General features: G+C 43.0%; 1 protein-coding gene across 1 annotated transcript in view; it reads right to left on the reverse strand.

Moving 5' to 3' along the window:
- Positions 1-15,758: 15,758 nt before the first annotated feature.
- The window catches only part of SUCLG1 (succinate-CoA ligase GDP/ADP-forming subunit alpha), a 41,723-nt gene continuing 32,517 nt past the window's right edge, over positions 15,759-24,964 (reverse strand). The window contains exons 7-9 of the mRNA XM_061210752.1: positions 23,253-23,404; positions 17,480-17,668; positions 15,759-16,011 (exon numbers count right to left, since the gene is read on the reverse strand). Of these exons, the coding sequence (XP_061066735.1) occupies positions 15,985-16,011; positions 17,480-17,668; positions 23,253-23,404 (368 nt within the window). The 3' untranslated portion in view covers positions 15,759-15,984. The remainder of the gene's footprint in view (positions 16,012-17,479; positions 17,669-23,252; positions 23,405-24,964) is intronic.

Here is a 24,964-nt window from a genome sequence, read left to right on the forward strand (position 1 = left end):
AAGATTTTTTAAATCTACTGAAATAAAATTACAGGCCAAAGCACACATCAAGAGCCCTAGTTGGTCCTGTGCTTGAATTTAATAACCAGGGAAGGCTGGTCCAAGAAAGCAACTTTTGAGTTGGTAGATGCAACTGGTGGAGAGGATAAAGCGAGGCAGAGAGAGCAGGATTCATCCTGCTCATCCTGTTCACCTGCCCTATCCTCTGAGAAATACATTCAAATGATGCTTCAGTCACCCTGAAATGATCAGTCATTGGGAAGCCAAAGACAGAATGATCCCAGGATAATAAGCCAGTGGTTTCCAGATGTGATTATCAGATCAGTGACATCAACGTCATCTAGGAACTTGTTAAAAATGCAATTCTTGGGCTTCACTCCAGATCTACTATATTAGTTACCTATTGCTTTGTACAAATTACCCCAAATTTTGGTGGCTTAAAACAGCAAATATCTATTATTTCACGGTTTCTATGGGTCAGGAATCTGGCCGTGGCTTAGCCACGTGCCTCTGCCTCAGGGTCTCTCACAGGCAGTCAAAATGCTGACCAGGGCTGCAGTCATCCCACAGCTCGACATAGGGAGGATGTGTTTCCAAGTTCACTCACATGGCTGGTGGCTGGCATCTTGTCCTCATTGGCTGTTAGAGATGTCAGTTTCTTGCCACCCGGGTCCTCTCCACTGGGCAGTTCACAACAGGTAGAGCATCATGGAAACCACAGTCTCTTAATCACAGAAGTGATATTAGACCACTTTTGCTGTATTCTGTTCATTAGAAATGAGTCCTAAGCCCAGTCCACACTCAAGGGGAAGGGATCGCACAAAGGCATGAACACCAGGAGGGGGAATCTTTGGGCAGGTATCTCAGAGGTTACCCGCCAGACCCACTGAATCAGCAAGTCTGGGGTGGGGTCCAGACATCTGTTATAACAGCTCTGCTGGTGATTCAGACACACACTAAAGTTGAAGATCACTGGTCTAGGCTAGAAACAGGTCTCTGCTCAATGGGATCTTCCTAAAGAGTCTTACTTCTCACTTCCTCCCCAGCCTCACCACAAGCAGAGAACTGCAACCCACTCCTTTCAGTTTCACACGCATGATTAGGACCCACAATCGGAGCTGGAGAGAGAAACACCAGTGAAATAATTCCTACTGTCAAGGACCCTAAGCCTGGCTACATAGAGTTCAGAGAGCTTGCATCTGCTTCTCCTTTTACCAACAGGTACCATTTGCTGGGTATATTCCAGGCATCTGTTGCTATGCTAAGTATTTTACAAATAGTATCTGTTTAATCCTCACAAGAACCCCGTGAGATATGTATCATTATCCCCATTCAGTAAAGGAGGATTTTGAGGCTCAGGCCATTGAGTGACTTGCCCAGAATCACACACAGTAAGTAGCCAAGTTGAGAAGCAAACCCAGGCCTCCTGACTGCAAATTGAATGAGCACCTAAAATCCTAGCATCTCTGTCTGTTTCTCCTAGTGACATGTCTCTCTTGAATATCCTGACACCCCAAATAATCAAGTCTCAAAGCACCATGGCTCTGCTGCCTACAGACCTCATAAATCCTTCTTGCCCCACCAAGAGGAGGAGTTTAGGGAATCAAATGAGAAACTCCAGGTCCCAAAGCCCTATTTCTCTTCCAGAGCTTTCCAGGTCACAGGGGCTCTTTAGGGTCATTCCTTCCATACTTGTGTGAAGAAAAAAATGGATCATAGACTGGGAGCAAATCTTCTCTCCTTGTTTGTCACAGAAAACTTAAATTGGTCATCGCTGTAGTTGACTGTGTATATTTAAAATGTACAATGTGATGACTTGGTACACATATACATTGTAAAATATTTACCGCAATCAGGTTAATTCACACATCCATCACCTTGCATAATTTACCTTTGTATATGTGTGTGTATGTGTGTATGTTGTGAGAACACTTAAGATCTACTCTCTTCATAAATTTCAAGTATACGATACAGTACATTAACTATAGTCACCATGTTGTACGTTAGATCCTCAGAAATTACTCATCTTCTAACTGGAAGTTTATACCCCTTGACCACCATCTCCCCTTCCTCACCCCTAGCCCCTGGCAACCACCATTCTGCTCTCTGTTTCTGAGTTTGACTTTGTTTTTAGATTCCACATGTTAATGATATCGTGCAGTATTTGTCTTTCTCTCTCACCTGGGAGTTTTTGAAACATCTCAGTGGTGGGCCCCACCTCAGAGTTTCTGCTGTAATTGATCTGGTGTGAGATGCAAGCAGCAGTGCTATTTCAAAGCTTCCCCAGAAATCCTCCTGTGCCCAATTTGAGCATCGCTGCTTCAGTGTTTCAGACGCTCCTTAGATCTGTCAACAAAGGGAACAGGATTTCTTGCCTCCTACTTCTAAAGCCCATCACCCATAAGGACAGGAGCAGAAAGCAGGAGAGCATGGGCTCTGAGTCTCTCCCCTGCTCTCTGTTTCTTCTCCAGCAGAAATCAAACCAAGCACACTGTGGAGGCTCCAGATAGCTCAGAGCAAACAGTCACTATATATGGACTGCGTGGCCTGCACTGGTTTTTAAAATTGTTATGTTTTTAAGCACTTATCTATGCGCCTGATACAAATGATAAAAATACGTGGTCTCTGTTCTCTAAGAGCAGGAATGTGCAGTGAAATCATAACGTAACAAACAAAATAAACAGATAAAAATTAAGCCAGACACATGAAAAGATGCTCAACATCGCTAAATTATTAGAGAAATGCAAATCAAAACTACAATGAGGTATCACCTCACACGGGTCAGAATGGCCATCATTAAAAAATCTACAAATAACAAATGCTAGAGAGGGTGTGGGAATGTAAATAGTTGCAGCCACTATGGAAAACAGTATTAGAGGTTCCTCAAAAAACTAAAAATAGAGTTGCCATATGATCCAGCAATCCCACTCCTGGGCATATACCTGGACAAAACTATAATACAAAAAGATACATGCACCCTTATATTCACAGGAGCACTATTCACAATAGCCCAGACATGGAAACAACCTAAATGTCCATCAACAGAAGAATGGATAAAGGATATGTGGTATATATAGGTATGTGTATATATATATATATATATATATATATATATATATATATATATATATATATATATATATATATATATACATACATACATATATATATATACAATGGAATGCTACTCAACCATTAAAAAACAATGAAATAGTGCCATTTGCAGCAACATGGTTGGACCTAGAGACTATCATACTAAGGGAAGTAAGTCAGAAGGAGAAAGACAAATACCACATGATATCACTTATATGTGGAATCTAAAATATAACACAAATGAACTTATCTCAGAAACAGAAACAGACTCACAGACATAGAGAACAGACTTGTGGTTGCCAAGGGGGAGAAGATAGGGGAGGGGTGGACTGGGAGTTTGGGATTAGCAGATGAAAAGTTTTATATAGAGGATGGATAAACAACAAGGTCCTACTGTATAGCACAAAAAAGTAGAATCAATATCCTGTGATAAATCATAATGGAAAAGAATATGGAAAAGAATGTATATATATGTATAACTGAATCACTTTGCTGTACAGCAAAAGTTAACACAACATTGTAAATCAACTATACGTCAATAAAATAAATTTTTTTAAAAATTAAGCCATAACAGTGTGATTTTTACTCACAGATGGGAGCACCTGTTCATTTATTCATCAAATATTCAATGTGGGCACCCTGTGTGCCAGGCACCAAGTCTAAAATGGCAAATGTGGGTGAACAAAGCAAGTTATCTCTACTTTCATCAACCTTGTGGTCTACAGGGGAGATGGACATTAACAGAACAGCATGCAAATAACTCTAAGCCAAATGTGTGTGCTCATTTCAAGGATGGAAACAAGCAGACTGCTTCTCTGAAAGAATTAACAAAGGCAAGGAGGGGTTGAAACCTACCTTGAGAGATCTGAGAAGATAGACCTAAAGAATAGCCAGGAAGGACCACGTCAGGCTACGAATGTGCCTGTGGGCCAGAGGTGCAGAGAGAATAAGATGGGGGTGTCCCAGAGCTGGGAAAGAGGTTGGCGTGTTACAAAACACAGAGGAAGGAGGGCATGGTGGCTGTGAGTGAGGTGGGTGGAGGTGGGAGAGGGAGTAGGTAGAGGAGTCTCGGAAATGGTCACACATGTAGGGTCTTTTGAACTGAGGCTTGAAATACATGTTGATCAAAACGGATGTGGTGGAAATCAAAGAGGGATGCTAATGAGAAGCTCCCCAGGCAGGATCAAGTTTGGTGGGACCTGAAGTTTATGAAAAGAATGCAGGATGGGGAACATAAACTTGCCAGGGGCCCTGGAAGAGCCTTGGAAGGGCAGGGGCAAATAAGAGGCTTGAGGCTTAAGCTTGGCTGGTTTTGTGGTAAATCTGTCCACAGCCTTGTTCCAATTCTGCTTCTCCTGTTGCCTGGAGTCAGAAGGCGGGGGTAGCACAGTGCAGGGGGAGCCTCCCATGCAGCTCCCTAATTAAGACTTACACCCCTTTCTAACCATATGCATTCCCATTCAAGCCAGCATCCCAAAGAAAGCAGTAATATCAGGATTCGTTTGCCCATTGAACAAATATGCATGTATTTGCTAGGTTAAGTCTAAAATATATTATTTTTCATTGAAAATTATAGGGCACATAGTAGGCTATGAGCATGACCCAAAGAGACATATGTATTTCACATCTAGTGTGTACCAGGTACTATACTAGACTCCAGGGCTACAGCTGTGAATTAGATAGATACACTTGTTCGCCTCATGGATTGAGCATCTTACATTTGCCTTAGCAATTTTCAAGTACGAGAAGGTTTTAGGTCCCCTTAGTAAGTCTAGGCCAGTGACCTGGTCACCACAATTAATGACCTCCCAGAGAGGATGAAGTCCTATAAAAGCAGAACAATCTTGAAGACGGCTCAAGAATCCTATAAAAGCAGAACAGTCTCGAAGACTGTTCAGCAATCTCATAGGAAGACTGCCTTGTGAGAGAAATGGTGTGATCTCCAGCATTCTGCTACTTGCTGCATCTTTGCAGATAATATATGTATATATATAATATAGTTTATTATATATCATAGTTTATTATGTAGTATGTATTATGTATGTATATATTGCTCCTCTGTGTAAGACATTTTAGTACTTAGCAACTAGTTAGATTTTGTAGGCAGATAAAGCCTGGTGAGAAAAGAGGGGCAGAATTTCTGCCCGTGGGTTTCTGGGTGTGTGATGTTTGTCTTTTCCAGCAGAAGACTAAGAGGAGGATTCGGCTGTGGCATTGAAGGCTGGATTCCCGTGGGCTGATCCTGAGTAAGCCACTGCCCTGAAGTAACTCAGGCAATAATGACTCTGAGAGAAAAGGGAAAATATTGGCTCAGCACTCATTTTCTTTTAAAAATGCTTTTAGAGAGAGACACATCCTCAACTAGTATTATCATCTACTGTGCAAAAATAGTGCGTAGGCTAATTCGAGTTCAAGTTGAAGTTTCAACAGATTGACTTTGGATGTCTCTGACGTGGATGTGGGGTGGAGAGGTTATAGGTTTAAACACCTTCGGCACAGAATTTAGAACATTCAAAATCATCTGCTATTTTCTGTCTTTCCTCCATTTCCTTCCTTCCCAGAGTACAACGGTATCTCAAATAACATCTGTTCAATGACCTCCAAACAGTGCCTGGATCAGAATAACATACTGTAGTTTCACCCACAGTAGTCCTAATCACCATTGTCCCAACTGGCTGAATTACATTCAGCACACTCAAAATTCCTGTTGCTTCCTTCTGGTGTGAATTAACTTTATGGTGCATAATTGTCCAGTACAAGGTAAAAGCCTTTAATAAAATGTCTGGCATGGTCTGTTTTGGAGATCACTCAGAAAGGTTTTGGTGTATGAGTCTAGGTGACTGGGGGCCTTGTACCCTTACATGTCACCACCTTTCTATTAGATACAACAGAAATGTAAGGTAATTCGGAGTATATTAGGAGCATAAAGAATATAGAAAACCACACCTTAGAGACAACATCAAAATGAAGCATGCAGAAGGAAGCAGTTTTGCTGGGGTTTGGATTTTTTATTTCTGAACTTTGCACATAAAATAATCCCTTTGAGCCTTGCAGAATAGGGTCTTAGAAGTACATTTTTTTCTTGAATATTTATTGCACACCAAGTAAGTGTGGGGCATGACTGCAGGAGACACACAGAGACATAAAATGCAAGCTCTGCTCTTCAGAATAGACAGTCTGCTCAGGAGGCACAAGATAGAAAAGACTGAAGAGAAAAAAAAAAAAAAAGAGTCCCAGCTGAACAGAAAGAGAAGCACAGACAATTTGGGCTACAGGAAGTCAAATGCCAGCATAGAACCCACGAGATTTGGGGCAGGTGGGGGATTGAGAATATTGATGAAAAGGAGGAGCAAACATTTAGGTTAAAGTATAGGACAGATTTAACTTACAGGAAGATGGACCTTAGGCAGGCAGGGTGGTCAGAGTGAAACACATGTGGTTTGTCTCAGGGTTCAGACAACAATGGCTCAAGGGCCGCATCCAGCCTGCCGCGTGTTTGTAAAGCCTGCAAGCTCAGAATGGTTTTTACATTTTTTCATGGTTGAAAACAATCAAAAAATATTTTGTGACACGTGAAAATTATAGGACGTTCAAATTTCTGAGCAGACCACGTTTGAGGGAGCACAGCCATGCCCACTTGTTTAAAATTGTCCCTGGCAGCTTTCTCACTACAACACCAGAATTAAGTGGTCACCACGGAGAGTTACAACTGGCAAAGCCTAAAATATTTATTACCTGGTTCTTTACAGGAGAAAATTGCCACCCCTGGTTTCTCTGACGAGCAATCCCTTGAACAGATCAAAAAGCGGGGAAACTATCGGGGCCCAGATCCTGGTGGATCTTATTAGGCTTTGGAGTGTCAACTTCACTCTCTCTTTTTTTTTTTTTTTAATAAATTTTATTTATTTTATTTTTGGCTGCATTGGGTCTTCGTTGCTGCGCACGGGCTTTTCTCTGGTTGTGGTGAGCAGGGGCTACTCTTCATTGCAGTGAGCGGGTTTCTCATTGCTCTGGCTTCTCTTGTTGTGGAACACAGGCTCTAGGTGCGTGGGCTTCAGTAGTTGTGGCACGTGGGCTCAGTAGTTATGGCTCGCGGGCTCTAGAACGCAGGCTCAGTAGTTGTGGTGCACGGGCTTAGTTGCTCCGCAGCATGTGGGATCTTCCCAGACCAGGGCTCGAACCCATGTCCCCTGCATTGGCAGGCGGATTCTTAACCACTGAACCACCAGGGAATCCCTTCACTCTCTTAATAGGGACTCATTGAAGGTTCTTGAGCAAGAACAGAGAATGGGGAGAGGTGTGAAGATCAAGACAGAAGAGAGATTGGGTCAGGGAAACAATTGTGAGTTCTTAGGGGAGGTGTGGCCAATACAGACCTGACCTGGTTCCCTTCTCTGTTCTCCTAAGTACATTTTCACATTCTCCTTCCTCTTAACCCTCCCCCACTTTCACTTTCAGCTGATGACCTTGTCTACATTTCACTGAGAAATACTAAAAAGGAAGACGAAGCAAACAAACAGCAACTCCCTCATCCTCCCACGTGGAGTCCTTTGACCCAGAGTTTTGTCCCCCTCCTGCTACACTGAAAAGATACCTGACCCGCAGTGCCTCCCTGAGGCTTTCAGAATAAGGTGCAAACCCAGACCTTGTAAGTAAGCAGGAACCTATGGGGCCTTCCTGGGACAGACCCCCACATGTCCTCCACCTGTCTCTTATTTGTAGAAAAAATTTAGCCTCCTAGGCCTTCCCCAATTTCCAAAGAATAAATCAGAGAAATTTAATCAGAGAAGTGAGAACATGCAGAAATAAAAGAGAACAGTCAAGCAAGAGAAAATAATAATAGTTTAGCCATTAAACAAAGTCAAGGACCTTTAGTTCCACCTCAAGGACTATAGATAATATTCTGAGCCATGTTCTTTGAGCTGTTTTGCAGATACTGAAACCCCCACCAGGTGGAAGAAGTTAACTGTATGCTGCCCACAAGCATGTGGACCCCAGATGGAAGGAGTCAGAGGTTGATGATATTGACTCCCAATTATCTCACCACCAATCAATCAGAAGAATGTCCATGAGTTGGTCATGCACCCCACAACCTCCCTCCCTTACTCTATCTTTAAAAACCTTTCCCTGAAAGCCATAGGGGAGTTTGGGTCTTTTGAACACTAGCTACCTGGACTCCTTGCTTGGTGCCTGCAATAAAGGCTGTACTTTCCTTCACCACAACTCAGTGTCAGTAGATTGGCTTTACTGTATGCAGGCAAGGGGACCCAAGTTTGGTTCGGGAACAACATCAGGCCCTGCTCCTCTATCTATTCCCAAGTCCCACTAGATTGAATAAGCATGACTCACAGGATGCACTCACAAGACGACTTTAGGAAGTGTCATGGACTGAATGGTGCCCTCCCCCCAAAAAAACAAAGAGCTCAGCAGCCTAGTTCCAGGAATATGTGAATGCTATTTAGAAAAAGGGTCTTGCAGATGTAATTAAGTCTCTTGAGATGAAGAGATCATCCTGGACTATCCAGGGGCCTAAGTCCAATGATAAGTATATTTATAAGAGACCCAGGGGACACGAGACAGAAGAGGAGAAGATGTGAAGACAGAGGCAGAGATCAGAGTGATGCAGCTACAAGCCTAGGAACTCCAAGGAATTCCAACAGTGCCAGAAGCTGGCGATCTTCTCCCAGAGCATCTGGAGGGAGAGCAGATATGCCGACCTCTTGATTTCAGACTCTGGCCTCCAGAACTGTGAAAGAATAAACTCCTGTTGTTTTATTACCCAGTTTGTGGTAGTTGGTTATGGCAGAAAACTAACAGGGGGCTATTTTTTTTTATCCTGCCCCGATGACTTTTTTGTTCCCAATTAAAAGATTCAGAACCCTAATACTAATTTAAATCACGAAATTGCTTCCGAATTTAGTAATTCCAAGGAATAATCAATCATTTCCACTCAGAGGTAAGGCTGCTGACCACTCTGACCTTCACCATCCCCACTCCCTCCCCCACTGGGCCCAGGGCCTGCTCCAGGCAGGAAGTCAGCTGTCGAGGAGGAGGCGGAGTTGGCTTCACCATCCCCATTTTCCTCACTTGCCAGCTGCTCTTATAACCCTTCTGGGGTTGGAACAGGAGAGCAGAAAAGTTCTTACTTGGCCAACACCATCATACCCTGACTGTGTGCTGTCCAGTCTGGGATGATGTTTGAGGAGGACTCTTGTTCCCCCGAGGACTTTTCTGGGCTCAGCATCTCCTCCTCTTCACCCCATCCCTGGAAACCTGTCACTGGCAGGTGCCTTGCTGAAGTGACACACTCTTCTCTGGATTACTGCTTATTCCTTCTCCAGCTGCTGGGACTCACCAAAGACCAACCAGATCACACAGCAGAGGCCTCCCTACCCACGCCAGTATCAAAATTAAAGTTCTCGCATAGTGAATCATCCTTAATTCAGCAGCTGATATGCTTTCCTTTCCAGATCAGAATCTTAATGAGCTAAAAAGTTATTCAAAGATAGAACGCATTTATTGGAGTAAAAGCCATGCATGCTGACCTCCACACTGTCAGATCAAATTTCTCTCAAATTACAGCATACCTAACCAGGCTTTTGATCTTGAGCAATTCCAGATCTGATAGAGCTGATAACAGATGCCCAGCCTGATAGAGCTTTGATGGAATTCCTGATAAAGAAACTGATAAGGAACCACAGTTCCTTTTCCAGTGGCCTTTCCTTAGGCTGCCGAGACCACCTTGAACCATCCATCTCAACTGTGTGTAGTCAGCGCATGAGTGAGAAGAGTTAAGCTCTGTGCCACAAAAGCCAAAAACAAGGTTCTAACTGGTGCCCAGCCCTCCAGCTTTCCTCTGTCTCATGGCCATAGATCTTACTCTGACCATGCTCCCTGCCAGGGCAAGCCTATCCCTCTTGTTTGTAAAATTCAGGGGGGGCAGTGGGTCACAGTGGTAATTGTTTGAATAACTGTTTTCTGTGCCTTCAATATCCCTGAAAAACTCTCTATTCCAAGCACCTCCAATCACCTCTAAACTGCTTGGTGATGACGAGCTCCCATGCCCTCCTTACAACCCTCAAGTGAAACATAGGTCTGGGGGCCAGCACAGGCGACCTGGGTTCAAATTTCAGTTTTGCCAACAACTTGGTTGTGATTTCAGCCTTTACCTCCAAGAATCTTAGCTTTCTCACCTGAAAAATGAGGCTAGATCAATCTTTTTCAGATCTTCTTTGTCACAGCTTCTCTGTGTCATCCAGGAAACAAGGGACAGAGGCAACCTGTCTAGAAACCACACAAAGACAATTGTTTCCTAGGCCAGTGCTACCAGCCTATCAGCCTCAGGTATGAGTCCCATCCTACCCACTGTGCCCTGGGCAAAATACTCCTGCTGGGTGACTTCCGGAGAAACACTTTGAAAAGCCTTCCAGAGAGCAGCCTGGGACCAAGGAACTCACAACTGCAGTTGCCACCAAGACTCTGAAACTACAGCACGTGAGTCCTGGACTCTCCGAAGATACAGTGTTGGCCCAACATCCTGAGCTCTCCCCTCCCAGGTCCCAGACCCTTCACCTCCTGAGACCCAGGGTGCTCATCTATAGCTGCAACCTTCAACCCCTTAACATCCTCAAGCTGTCTTCACCATCCCACGAGACACTAATACGAAGCTATACTCACCTAGAATGGCCCTTTTATCTGTCGACACCTCAGAGAGCACAGCAACAATTAACAATTTATTTCCTGGGGAATACCACTTGGTATAGGGTACAACACAAAATTCCACTAAGGATGTCCCTGGGGGCATCAGGTATTGCCCCAAATGTGCCCGTGCTGACCTACCATGTACCTGATAGCTAGTTTCTCCCCAACTTCCCCCAAAAAGAGACCTGTGCTGTCTTGGTCAGATATTGCCCAAGTGTGAGAGTCGGGATGGATGGAATTTTGACTATCCCTCCATGTGACCCTCTGGATCTCTTCTCCACCCTCCTCCACCCTGATCTGCCCTGGTCTGTGCCCCCAGGAGGCTGTACTCTGCATGGCATCATCTGAGCTCCCCACCCTCTGTCTTGCAGCTGGATTCAGCCAGTCCTCCTGCCGGCAGGAGATCAGAGAACAGGAGGGGTGTGAGGTCAGGGCATTGATTCCCCTCACTCCCTCCATGTCAGGTTTTGACTTGGGCAGTGCTTGCGCTCCTCCACGCAGGACCACAGCCCAGAATTCCTCCCAGTGGGACAGTTGTCATTCTGGTTGTCTAGAACATTATTTAAAGACTGCTAATGTGAGCGATTGTGAAGACCAGACCCTCCCTGAAGAGCTGGGATGTGCTGGGTCCGTGTAGATGAAATAGAGCAGTTTTCAGAGCTGGCAACAGCCGGACCTGGAGCAGTGGGGAGATGCAGAACTACAGCAGGGCGTGTCGAGTGGGCAGGGGGAAGCCGCATCTCGGCCTGACATGGGGGAAGGGTTGGGGAGGGAACTGAAGGGAAAGGTTTCCTGGTGAGGATTTCTCTGAGGCTTCGGTAGGGTTCCAGAAAAGGGGTGACTGATTCTTACTCCTGGGCTGACAGTACCCTGCTCTTCCTCTCAGCAAGAGCCTATCCCTCACCACAGCCTCCTGAAGAGGGTGTGAAGAGTTCAAGAAGAATCTTGTTAAGTCTAAGGAAGACACAATAGCAATCTTACACCAACTCTTTCAGAAAATTGAGGAAAAGGGAAAACTTTCCAATTACTGTATAAAGCCGATATTATCCTGATACCAAACCTGGCAAAGACATTACAAGGAAATAAAGTTTTGACAAATATCCTTAACAAAATATCAGCAAAATATTCCAGCAACATGTGGCAAGGGTAAGATCATAACCAAGGGGCATTTGTGAACAGAAATACAAGTTAACGTTTAAAAATCAAACATTTAAATTGACCAAATAAAGGGGGAAAAAAATCATATAGACATTTCAATAGATTCAGAAGAATCAGTGGACAAAATTCATCACCCATTCACAATTAAAAAAAAAACAACAAAAACATTCGGCTAACTTAGAATAAAGGGAAATTTTCCCCTATGTGATAAAGGAAGGACATCTATGAACATCCTCAAGTTAGCATCATGTTTAATGGTGAAACACAAATAAATATCCTCAAGATTGAAAACTAGGCAAAGATATCTGTTCTCACACCTATTCAACACTGTAGTTGAGTAAGTACAATACAGCAAGGAAAAGAGAAAAAGGGCATGAAGACTGGAACAGAAGTAAAACTCTATTCATAGTTAACATAAATTTTACATTAAAAAAAAACTAAGAAACCTATTTTTTAAAAATACTGGGTCTAATAAATTCCTTTGGCAGGGTCTTAGGGTAGAGGGTCAATGTACAAAACTCAATTTATGTTTATACATTTTTGCAAGAAAAAAATTGGAATATGAAAGACAATACTGTTAACCGGCAACCATTTTCAAAATACGCTATAAAACGTAATTAACTCAATCTCAATCATCATCCTATAGAAATGAACAAGTTTATTCTAAAATATATACAGTGTTACAAAAGGCCTAGTAGAGAGTCCAGAAATAGACCTATACGTTTATGGCCAATTGATCTTCTACATAGGCATGAAAGTAAGTTAATAGGAAAAAAAAAAAAAGAAAAAAAAGGATTTTTCAACAATATTGCTAGACCCACTTGAATATCCATAAGGAAAACAATTCAGTCTTGACTCTACCTCCCCCACACCATGAACAAAAATTGATTCGAGGTTGATATATGAATTAAATGTATAACCTAATATAATAAAGCTTTTATAGGAAAACAGAATATCATCATGAATTTGAGGTAGACAAACATGTCTTAGGATCAGAACGCAGTAAACAGAAAAGAAAAACAGGTATGTTGCCCATTATCAAAATTAAAAACTTTAGTTCATCAAGACACCAATAAGAAAACGAGTGAACAAGTCAGAGAGTGTGGGAAAATATTCATAAACTATCTATCTGAGAAAGGTCTTGTATCTAGAATATATAAAGAATTGTCAGAACTCAGAAACAAAAAAACCAAAGAAATAGAAAATAGACAAAAGATTTGAAAAGGCATTTCACAAGGGAAGAAATACCAAAAACATAAACACATTGAAAAATGTTCAACATCATTTTTCTCCAGGGAAATGTTAATTAATACCCCCCACACCCCTTACTAGAATGGCTAAAATTTAAAAGATAAAAAACACCAAATGTTGATGAAGATGTAGAACACCAGACTCTTCATATTTTACTGGGGAGAAATTTTCATCCAGCAATTCCACTCCTAGTATCTAAGAAAAAACAGTTTATGTTCAAAAAAGACTTGCACATAAAAGATCATAGCACCTTAATCTACCACAGCCAAAAGCTGGAAACAACTCAAAGGGCCAACAACCAGAGAATGGGTAAACACATTGTGCTATGTCCATACAACGGAATAGAAATCAGCAATAAAAAGAAATGAACGACCAATGCAAGCACTGACTTGGATGACATCACAGAAATCATGCTGAGTGGAAGAAGCCAAACATAAAAGGCTACATACTTTCTCATTCCCTTCACATAAATTTCTAAAACAGACAAAAACTAATCTAAGATGAATAAAAATACAGGTTACCTATTGGGGGGATAAGATGGAACTTCCTGGGATGAAGGAAATGTTCTATATCCTCAAGAGGGTGTGGTTACATACCTTCATCCATTTGTCAAATATGCACAGTTAAGACATGCATTTCAGCGTACGTAAATTTTACCTCAACAAAATAACTATCACAACAAAAACACTGGGGGGAATGGATGGAGGTACAGATCATACAATGAGAGCAAAATGTTGATAATTATCAAAGCTGGATGATGGGTACATGGGAGTTTATTATAATATCATAACCATTTTGTAAATGTTTGAAAGTTTCTGTAATAAAAGCTTTTAAAATGCATTGGGGTCATGAGTTGAACTTTCACCTTTCATTTGTAAAAATGAAATCAGAAAAACCAGAACTGAATATCCTGCTCAGATATGTTTGAGCTGCTCAGACCAGAGGTGGCAGTGGTTGCAGGAGGGGAGAGAAGTGAGATGAGAGAGTGGCTTCTCAAGATGCTGGGAGGGGTGGAGAGGGAAGGTGGGGGAGGGAAGATGAAAGGGGATGGGAAAGGGAAGATGGCAAGTGAGAGAAAGAATCAAGAGGGCGCTGAGGTTCCTAGTTAGGACCTGAGGTGTGAGGAGGGAGGGGTTGTCTTGGGATGGGTGTTTAGGGGACAGAACTGGGGGCTGAGCCAGGCCTGGAGCAGCCTGGAATCAGGGGTGGACCCTCAAAAGGATCTGTTAGGGTCACCTGCCCCTCATCTGGATTGTGTCCCTGTCACAAAGCCTCAGTTAGACAAAAGAAGGATATGTTTGCCCTGGAGGAACCTTGGGTTGGAGGTGCCAACCAGAGAGACCGGAAGTGCCTTCCTCCTCGGCCATCATGTCAGCTGGGTCGCCCTGAGCACAAGCAGGAGGCAAGCTCAAGAGTTTACGGAGTGACACCGAGCCCTGGCCGAGTCCACTGTCACACACGCATAATGTATATTCTACCCAGGTACCCTGTGGGATGGGGGTCATGATCCCCACTTTCAAGACAAGGAAACAGCTATGAGCAGGAACTAAAGTCTACTTGACCCAAAGCCGATCGTGACGTGGCCCTCGGCCCAGGCAGAATCCTTGGGCTGTGAATACATCTCCCGACACCTGCTCTTTGTGCCTCAGCAGCCAGCGCATGGTTATGGAAGCTCCCAAGACACCTGTTTCCCCAGCCCCCCCAGGCCTCCTCCAGCCCCTCCCAGGGTCACTGTCCCCAGGCACCTCCTCAAAACGAGCTCTTCCTGGCTCCCTGCCTTTGCCTGGGTGTGAGTCCTCCTTTCTGCATGGCTGGTACCTCCCCGGCCCTCAGGTACCTACTCATCTCCCTTCCCCAGGAAGGGCTCCCCAAACAGCCTTCTTGAGGTGTTTCTCCTAATATTTTTTGAAGCTCTTGTTTCTTCCAGGGCAGTTACACCATGTGAGAATATTTTGTCTCTCCACTGGAATTGTTTCCTGTTAACAAGCTCCCTTTTAAACAAAAGGATGGATAATAGTTCTCCTGCTTTCTTGCAGTGAACGTCTTAAACCTCAAACAAAGAAATGGAGGCTCTGGGTGGGGAAGGGGAGAGCCCTCCGCAGAACCACAGAAAAACAAAGCATCGTTGAAGACCTTCCATTTCCCAATTAGGTAAAAACTGAAACATGGATGAGCCCCTGCCTAAATCCTAGTGATAGTGATGATGATAATGGTGGCACAGACAGCAATTAGGTTGCCTTATCACGTGCCAGGGACTTATCTCTAATCCTCAAAACTATCCTACAGGATGGGGACTATTATATGTACACATGAGAAAAATGTAATTCAAAGAGATGTAAAATCACTCTATGATAAAAGCCAAACTGAAATGTTTACACCCATTCTCTCAAAAGTTTTAGTTACAATGTCTCCTACAGAGCCCATTGAAACACACATATATGCACACGCATGTGCACGCACGCTCATGCACACACACACGCTCGTGCACACACACCCCTCCATTTCTCCCACTCCCCCCAGCCCCACGGTGGAACAATAAAAAGCCTCCAAAGCCATTTTCAAATCAAGTGGTAGATTTATTGGCTGTCTCTGTTATTCAGTGAGGTTAAAACGTCTCAGTGTAGGACACTCTAAACCTCGCTTTGGCTTCCCGTTGGGCTGCAAGACCAGCAACAGGTGCGCGGGTGGACAGTCAGTGGATGACAGAAGCAAACGGCCGCCGGCTCACATTGCTACAGTGATTCGCCCATAGGTTTAGGGAACATTTCGTTTGTGTTTCTTTCATAGCATCTTCCTCTTTTCAAACTCCTTCAGGAACAGAAGAGAGGGAGAAGAGAGAGGGGATAAAAAGATTAAAAATCCAAATTACATTCACGGTCAAAATGATTCTAAAACCTCTTATCGTTAGGATCCTTTGAGCAACCAAAAATTACAGAAGTAAAATGTACCAGGATGAGGTGATTGAACACAAAATGACAGCTTTCAAATGAGCGCGTGTCAGTCTGCATTTCACTAAGCTAGACGCGGAGCTTCAACTTTGTCTCCTAAACGCGGGGGCTGAGGCTTTGAATTATGCTTGTTTTCTACGGCAGTGTTATCATTAGGAGCTGACAAACCTGATTGTGCTTATCCAAACCTTTAACGCTATACGTGACACACACCAGCCCTTTTAATAAGGCAATGGATTTGTTTAGTTTCTCAGAGAATAAAACTGAACACAGATTCAGTTCAGATTTAAACCAAACGTCAAGAACCTCAGAAATATATGAAAAGGAAACAATACTGAAAATCACATTTCTCTAGATTGTCACAATTAGAATGCAGCAAAATGTGTAGATGCCTGCTGCCACCTACTGGAGTAAAATGGTAACACATGTCTCTGATGTGAATTCAAGCATTTATTTGCTTTTTCCCTTCCTTCCCCTCTTTTAAATAAAATTCTTCACACACTCCCTAACCACCCAGATTTCTTTTAAACACTATGGCACACTGTGTCATATTCCACAAGACATGATCATGCAAGGAGTCAATAAAACAAGGAGTTCATTTTATTATCCCTAAGACAACGCCAAAGAAGATTATGCCAAAACATTGTTCCCTCCTGGGAAGACAATCTGGACCTGTTTTCAGCATGTGCACAAAGTTTTGGCTTTTGTGGGGTTTTTTTGTAAAGTCTATAATCATCAAAAAAGTAAAGAGCGAGAAAGAGAGAGAGCCTTAAATGATCACTCAAAGAGATAGGCCAAAAATTGTTGCAAAGAGATTATGGAAGACACCAACTAAAAACTGAAAACCCCCAGCCTCTTCTTTAGATCTCCCTCCATCCTGAATCCCAGTTTTCATTTCTTCTTAGTCAGTCTTCAACCTCTCTCCCTGGGAAAAAAACCTATGGAGTTAGCACAGCTATATCCCAAAGGCGCTCGATGGAAAAAAACAAAACACAAGGCAATTAATTCTCTGCACAACCCCCAAAATGGAATTCAGGACACTTATGGACTCTGAAACGCTTTTCTGTATATCATACCTTACTACCCACAAAAGAGCAAATCTAGATGTTTGAAGAATAAAGTTTTTGAATCAGAACATTATTCCTTGTCATGCCTGATTAGAACATTAGGACTAAAAGGTGGAGTTGTTAGAGACTGTTAAGCTGCACACCAGAAAGAGAGAAACAGAAGAGACCCAGAAGAAAACACCATGGTTTCCAGGCACCCTGTGTGGCCTCCCACTTTAAGGCCAGTAACTTCCGAGCACTCAGGCCACTGTTCCAGCTCACCTTGTGGATGGTGGTTCCCAGCTGTGCAGGGGACATGCTGACCACAACTCCCGCACTCTGCAGGGCTGCGATCTTCTCTTTAGCTCCACCTTTTCCTCCAGCAATAATTGCCCCTGCGTGACCCATTCTTCTGCCGGGAGGAGCAGTTAAACCAGCAATGAAGGACACCACAGGCTTGGCCTTGGGACCCTGGAAAATGGGATTTTAAACACTGATGAAGAAGTTGATCAAAACTGGACCTCCGACTCATGACTCTGCCAGAAAATGGCAAACGGCTGGGGCCCTTCACTCATCTTCCATAAGAAAACAACACAAATATTGAGCTATGACCGAAACCACTGTATTCTCCTTTGCGATGACTTGACTCTTCCTACAAACTCAAAAAAAACAATCCTGAAGCAAAACTGTTACCTGTTAAGATATTAAACTTCAACTTCACCTGCACAAGCTGTTTTACAAATACATATGTGACTCTTCCGTTTGAAAAACAAAAAAGCACACTTGAAAATACGTAAGTTATGTGATTTGTGATAATGAATTAAGACACAGATCAGGTTGTTTTATTTCAACATAACTCTGTCTTAATGCTTTTGCATTAAATCTACTGCAAATATGTTAGTTTGGCTGAAGTACAAGAGAAAATCTGGCCTCACACACATATGTACTTAGAAAAGGGAGAAGTATTTTAATATCTGTCAGATAACTGAGGATATTCTTCAGCACTACACGAACCTCTTCAAATGGTAACCTGAAACCATAGTCCTTTGTTACTTCAAAATCCATTCATCATTCTGGATCTTTTACCTACAATGATTTTGTAACATTCATTGGTCAGAAGGAAAATATAGGTTCACTGAGTTCTGTAGATCTTCCAAGTGCTGATACATTTTCATCATTCAACATCATCAAATCACTCTTCAGTATCACCGCCAATCTCATTAGAAAAGTCTTTAGTAGGGTGAAGTTCACGGTGGCAGAAACAAGTTTTCCAAAAATATACATTTGCAAGTTCAAACTTTATCACTGTCAACAAATACCGGGAGTTGTTTTCCTTGATACAGCAGGATTGCTTTGTTCATTTTTGAGAAAAGATCCACCAAAGAAATACCCAGGTCTGAATAACCAGTCTGCCTGCCAGACATTCTTTCAAATAAAACTGGTGTTTCATGAAAAAAGCAGCTAGTTCAGCTCACAACTCAACTGGGAAAGTGCTTTACTTCCCATTTCATCACAAAATACTGACTCCAGGGTCGAGACTTAATAAAATTAATAATTCTTACTGCTTCATTAAGGACATTCTTAAAGGAAACTGGCTTTTTTTAAAGTGCAAGTGCATGGCAGTGCAAGGTCACTGGCACAGTTCGCTTGGGCTACGCTGACTCACGTGAAGGCACCAGCACGCCAGGCTCCGTGTGTCTGACATGTTTACTCCAGCCCTGCTCCCACCACTCCTCCCTGCTCTTTACCCTCCAGGAATGCCAGACGGCTCTGCCTCTGGGCCTCTCTCTGCTGAGAAAGTTCTCCATCCTCCCTGGATACCTGGCAAATTCTGACTTAATTTTTAAGAGCTGGCTCAAGCCTCTTCTTCCCCCCTAACCTTTCCGACTCCCCCTCCCGCTCTCTCCATAAGCGCTGGTTAGCTGATCATCTTCTGTTCAGAGACTCCGCGGTGCCTTTGACACGTTTCTACCGTTACCCACAGCACACTGGCTGTAGCTTATTCCCCACGCGCTCCCCTCCTAAACTATGAATCTCTGAACGCCGGGACTACGTTTTCACTTATTTTTGTATGCCCAGCATCTACCATAGTAGAGAATTAAGACGAAAAGACTCTGTAAGTCATTTATTTATCCACTTGTAGGCTCTGCAAAGGATGTGAGCATCTGGTATTTGAGTGGCACCAGTTTCCACTGGATCCCTCCGTCCCTGTACTCAAATGGTGGGAATATTACACTAGAAAGAAACAAGATTAGCATGAACCTAGAACGTCACACAAATGTACACTCTGTCCTATTGACAAAGAAGAGTCACTTGAGATTTTTTAAGGAGTGAAAAATAGAATTGAAAAGACTATGAAAAAGTGTAGTCTGAGAACAGGATACAGAAATGAGAAGTGTGAAAGCCTAGAAACAGGAAGACAAGTTAGGATGGCATGACTAGAGTCCCAACAGATGCCCAGGACTGTGGACTCTTGTCCTTGAGCCCTGCGACCTGACTCCTGACCCCTCACAGTGTAATGGAGAAGTCAGGCAGACCTGGGTAGGAACCTCAGCCCTGGTTGGTTTGCTGTGTGCCTGCCATCGGCAAGCTGCCAGTTTCCTTACTCAAAAAAGGACAAAAACATCTAATCCGAGGGTCAAGATTAAACAACACCACTCCTGCAAATAATTACTGCCATCATAATGATGATAATAATAGTAGTTGTAGGGGCTTCCCTGGTGGCGCAGTGGTTGGGAGTCTGCCGCGGAGCGGCTGGGCCCGTGAGCCCCAACTACTGAGCCTGCGCATCGGGAGCCTGTGCTCCGCAGCAAGAGAGGCCGCGACGGTGAGAGGCCCGCGCACCGCGATGAAGAGCGGCCCCCGCTCGCCGCAATTAGAGAAAGCCCTCGCACAGAAACGAAGACCTAACACAGCCATAAATAAATAAATAAATTTATTTATTAAAAAAATAATAATAATAATAATAGTAGTTGTAGCAGAAGGCGACATCACTGAGTGTTCGCTCTGTGTCAGTTACTGTGCTAAGCGCTGAATATGTCACCTGAAATGTTCAACCTAGAATCTCGTACACAGTAAGTCTTCAATAAAACTTAGTTCCATAAGACCAACCAGGAATAGGAATACATGTGCCAAATGAAACAAAATGTAAAGCTTAGTTTTTCCCACTAAGTTCTAAGCTACTCAAGGGATTCATGTATTCTATATACGCTTTTAAATTACAGTGTACAGTTGGCCCTCCATATCCACAGGGTCTGCATCAGAAAGTAGAAAATGTTTGTGGGAAAAAGATTCCAGAAAGTTCCAAAAAGTAAAACTTAAACCTGCCACGCTAGCAACTATTAGCAAAGCATTTACACTCTATTAGGTATTATAAGTAATCTAGAGATAAAGTATATGAGAGGATGTACGTAGGTTATATGCAAATACTATGCCATTTTATATAAGGCACTTGAGTATCCATGGATTTCTGCAGGGGTACTGGAACCAATCCCATGTGGATACGAAGGGACGACTATAATGTCATATAACCTAAATTTTTTTTTGTAGAAAGAAGTCAGTTTTTACTTAAATTTTAAACTTCACAACCTTTCTGAACTCAAGAGACTCTAATAACATTTTACTCCAATCTCCTAACAATTTACTTTATTCTTTCACTATTTGCCATTTACTGGTTCCTAATGTGCCAGAGGACTGTGCTGGGCACCAAGTATAACAGCTCCCTGCTCTCCATAATACAGTCTAGAGTGACAGTCAGGTGTTAACTAAGCACGCCTTGCAGAAGGAACAAGCAAAGGCAAGTGAGGATGAAAACAACCGGCACATCAGATGGGACATGGATCTGAAAAGGAGGGTCAGGGTGGTGTGTGAGGGGCTGGAATACCACGCTAAGTCTGCCCTTTGTCCTACATGGATGGCAATAAGCAGGCTGGCGGGGGGGGGGGGTGGGGGGGGTGGGGAGCTGGAGGGAAAGAGGAGCAGAGATATCAGGACAAAAATTACTGAAGTGGTCCAGGTGAGATAAGATGAGAGCCTGCACCACAGCAGAGGGACTAATTACAGGTGACGATGCTCTCAATCTCCACACACTGCTAAGATCTCAGAGACAGATCTCAGCAACTGAGTGGAAGCAAGAGCTGAGAAAGAAATAAAAGATGGCTCTGGGGTTGCCCTGGTGGCACAGTGGTTAAGAATCCGCCTGCCAATGCAGGAGACACGGGTTCGAGCCCTGGTCTGAGAAGATCCCACATGCCGTGGAGCAACTAAGCCCGGGCACCACAACTACTGAGCCTGCGCTCTAGAGCCCGCGAGCCACAGCTACTGAGCCCACGTGCCACAACTCCTGAAGCCTGCGTGCCTAGAGCCCGTGCTCCCAACAAGAGAAGCCACCGCAATGAGAAGCCTGCGCACCGCAACGAAGAGTAGCCCCCGCTCGCCGCAACCAGAAAAAAGCCCGCGTGCTGCAACGAAGACCCAACGCACCCAAAAATAAAATAAAATAAATAAATTTATTAAAAAAAAAAGATGGTTCTGAGGTTTCTGCCTTGGGAACTGCATGAAGTGTGATGCTGATTATACGCAACGACCATTCGCACTTAGGGAATAGGCACTATCTGGGGAAGGATAAAGATGAGAAGAGCCAGGAGAATGAATGGAGGCCCTGGTGACTTCTGCGAGAGCAACGCCAGCATGGACAGCAGATCTGACAGCAGCAGTAGCAGCAGCGAACAGCTGCTTACTAAGAGTGCTTACCACGTGCCCAGGGCAGCTCTCCTCTATGTTACTGAGCCGTAACATAGAGTCCTACAAGGATGCTGGGAGGGAGGCACTACTGTATCCCTATTTTGCCAATGAGGAAAACTGAGGCACAGTGAAGTTAAGGAACATGCCCAAGGTCACACAGTTTCTAAGTGGCAGACACAAGCCAAACTGCTGAGGATCAGGGAGTGAATAAAAAGGAAAAAAAAAAGGAAAAGTAAGAGATCCAGAGAGTAAGGGGTACTTTTAAAATTAACACAGAAAAAAACCAAGTAGACTCAAAATAGCCCTTGAAAATTCCTTCAATTACATATGCATCATTCTGTATATACTACCCTGCAGGTGATATTATCGGTTCCTTTAACTCTCCGTTACTCATTATTTTTCAGCGGCATTTAATTTTGATGCATTCACTCTCAATCTCTTTCACAAGCATAGACACAAGTTATCTCCCGCCCTCCTGCCCGGCCTCCTGAAGATGCATCTTCACTCATTCGTCAGTGTCAGGGACATCCTGGAAACCATTCGAATGCTCTCCCCAGGTCTTTGCCGCAGTGGTCCAGAGAACACATTCACTGACTGGGGGCTGGCAGGCACCAGGCTGCTTCCGTCGTTACTGTGCCCTCTCTCTCTCTCTTCCCACCACCCTCCTTCACCCCAGGAACAGAGCTTAATTCCCTTAAGTTAAGTGAAATTATGATACAACGCCACACTATTCTTTTTAATTCGAAGGGAGAGGCAACAAGGAAAGCCTTCATAGGACATAGTTAATAAAGCTTTTCTCCTTGACCTTTGAAGCGAAGTGCTACTCTACAAGGAAAGACTGAAGCTAGAGGGAGACAAGCTCCTGGAAAAGGGCATAAAGGACAGGATCTTTAGAAGGTCAGCCTTGACAGAGAAAGAACACACATCCCCTGAGATCAGGAGAAAGGACACCAATGACAGGTGAAAATGGAAATACGCAGGTCAAATGAGAGCTTTTGGGCTGATGGCCTGGAAGTTCTCCCTTCAGCAGGAGGCCAACTGACCTACCACGAAGTGTGAGGAGATGCCTGGGGGGAGGATTCATTCGAGAAGCAGAGAACAGGCACCAGGGGAAACGGGAAGGAGAATCAACCCAGAAAGTGTCCCAAGTTCCCTGAGTGGCCAGTACTCCAGGTGCAGCTCAACAAGGTTTAACTTTATCTTTCACGTTTGCTTAAAAAATTTATCTTTGAAAAAAACAAAATAACTTCTAAAACAAACCGGTGATATTATTCAAGGGCAAAGAGCTATATTTTTCCAAACCCAAACTTACTGAATTATGCTGCCTCAAATATTCTGCAGCATTTTCTTCTGCATTACCACCAATTTCGCCAATCAATATGATGCCTTCTGTGGCTGGATCATTCAGAAAGATTTCAAGGCAGTCAGTAAAATCTGTTCCATTGAAAGGATCACCTCCAATGCCTGGGAAAGTCAAAGAATATCACCAGCTGAAAATTGGATGAATCATATAATTTAGGTCAGCAAATGCTGTTTTACCTGATTTCTTATTTTGCCTACCCCCTTCTTACCAATATTTTTAAATGTGTCATCACTCTTGCATTTAACATTTAAAAATCACAAAATGCTACATTTATTTCTGCTTATAATATCACATGAATGCTAAACGGTGGTGGGTTCCTGTTAGTCACAAAAACAGCCCTCTTTTTAACTCCTTATCAAGACTCCTCCCTCCCACAAAATTATTTCTAGATAGTTCTTTAAAAATGAGCATTCTATATAGTTTCCCTAATTAGGAGAACTTTACTTCTGAAAACACATTAGCTTTTTCAGGGATATGAATTACTGTTTTCTATGTTATAACTTTTAACTTTGTTGACTTCTGGTGAGTAGTTCATTATCAGTACCTTGTATATAATAGACAATAAATTCTGAAATTAAAAATAATCTGGATTAGCTAATCTGGGTGTGTGTCTGTCTGTGTGTGTCTGCGTGTTAACATTACCTTCACTGTGGTAGTTCGTTGCGATTTGTTATTTTCACATGAACCGCAAACCTTATTACCATATTGGAGACTTAATACCACATTGGAAATAAATATTGCACATTTGTATTTCTTCTACAGTAAAAAAAAATGAACATTTTAAGAAAATGTGTATTTGTGAGAATATCTTCTCTGATTAAACATTTAACCAATTTCTTCGCACAAAGTAACTATTTGATGAGGGACATTGCAGAGGAACCACTTGCAAGTTAAGACACAAGTCCCAGTGAGGGGAGGGGGGGGTGTCTTGACCCCTCTAACCTCTGACCCAGTGTGGGAGATGACAGAGACCACACACAGGGGCTCCACTATAAGCACATGGCTTTTTAGCACAAGTACTTGGATAGGACTCAAGGCAATATTCCCTACAGACTGGCTGACACTTTTAAATTTTTAAGTTATAAAAATGTATTTTATAATAAATAAATAAGCAAGACTGGCTTCCTGCTCTTCAACACACCACTCAAGAATGAAACTGAGGAAGAGAAGCGGCATCCACTGAGTGCCAGCCACATGTCACGTACTGTGCCTTAGCACGCATCGGGCCCGCCATTTCCTAGTCCCTCCAAATTCTCTGTGACATGGCAATTATTACTCTTCGTTTACAAATTAAAAACAGAGGCTACAGAAGACAGAATTGCCAACCCTATTTCAAAATCTTTTCTTATTTTCCATCACGCTAAGTTATCTTGTGTCATAGATTGTGCTTCTGCACACAGAAAAGCTCAATTAATGTTTAATAGTGATTTTACGAATTTGAGTCTTAATAAAAATACGACAGGGTTATATTTTATAATTTTTTATCATAAAATGCTGCCTTTGAAAAGCCTCTAAAAGATAGTCTAAAAGTTTGAAGGAATATTTATAAAATGAGAAATTTGCCTGGCTTTTGGCAACAAATACCAAGATTATTTCAAAATGTAAAATCTTTTTTTTATTTGTAAGTGGGAGGCAGTATGATGTGGCAAAGAGAGAGGTTC

The sequence above is a fragment of the Eubalaena glacialis genome, chromosome 14 (genome assembly GCF_028564815.1).
Source record: "Eubalaena glacialis isolate mEubGla1 chromosome 14, mEubGla1.1.hap2.+ XY, whole genome shotgun sequence".
NCBI lineage: Eukaryota > Metazoa > Chordata > Mammalia > Artiodactyla > Balaenidae > Eubalaena > Eubalaena glacialis.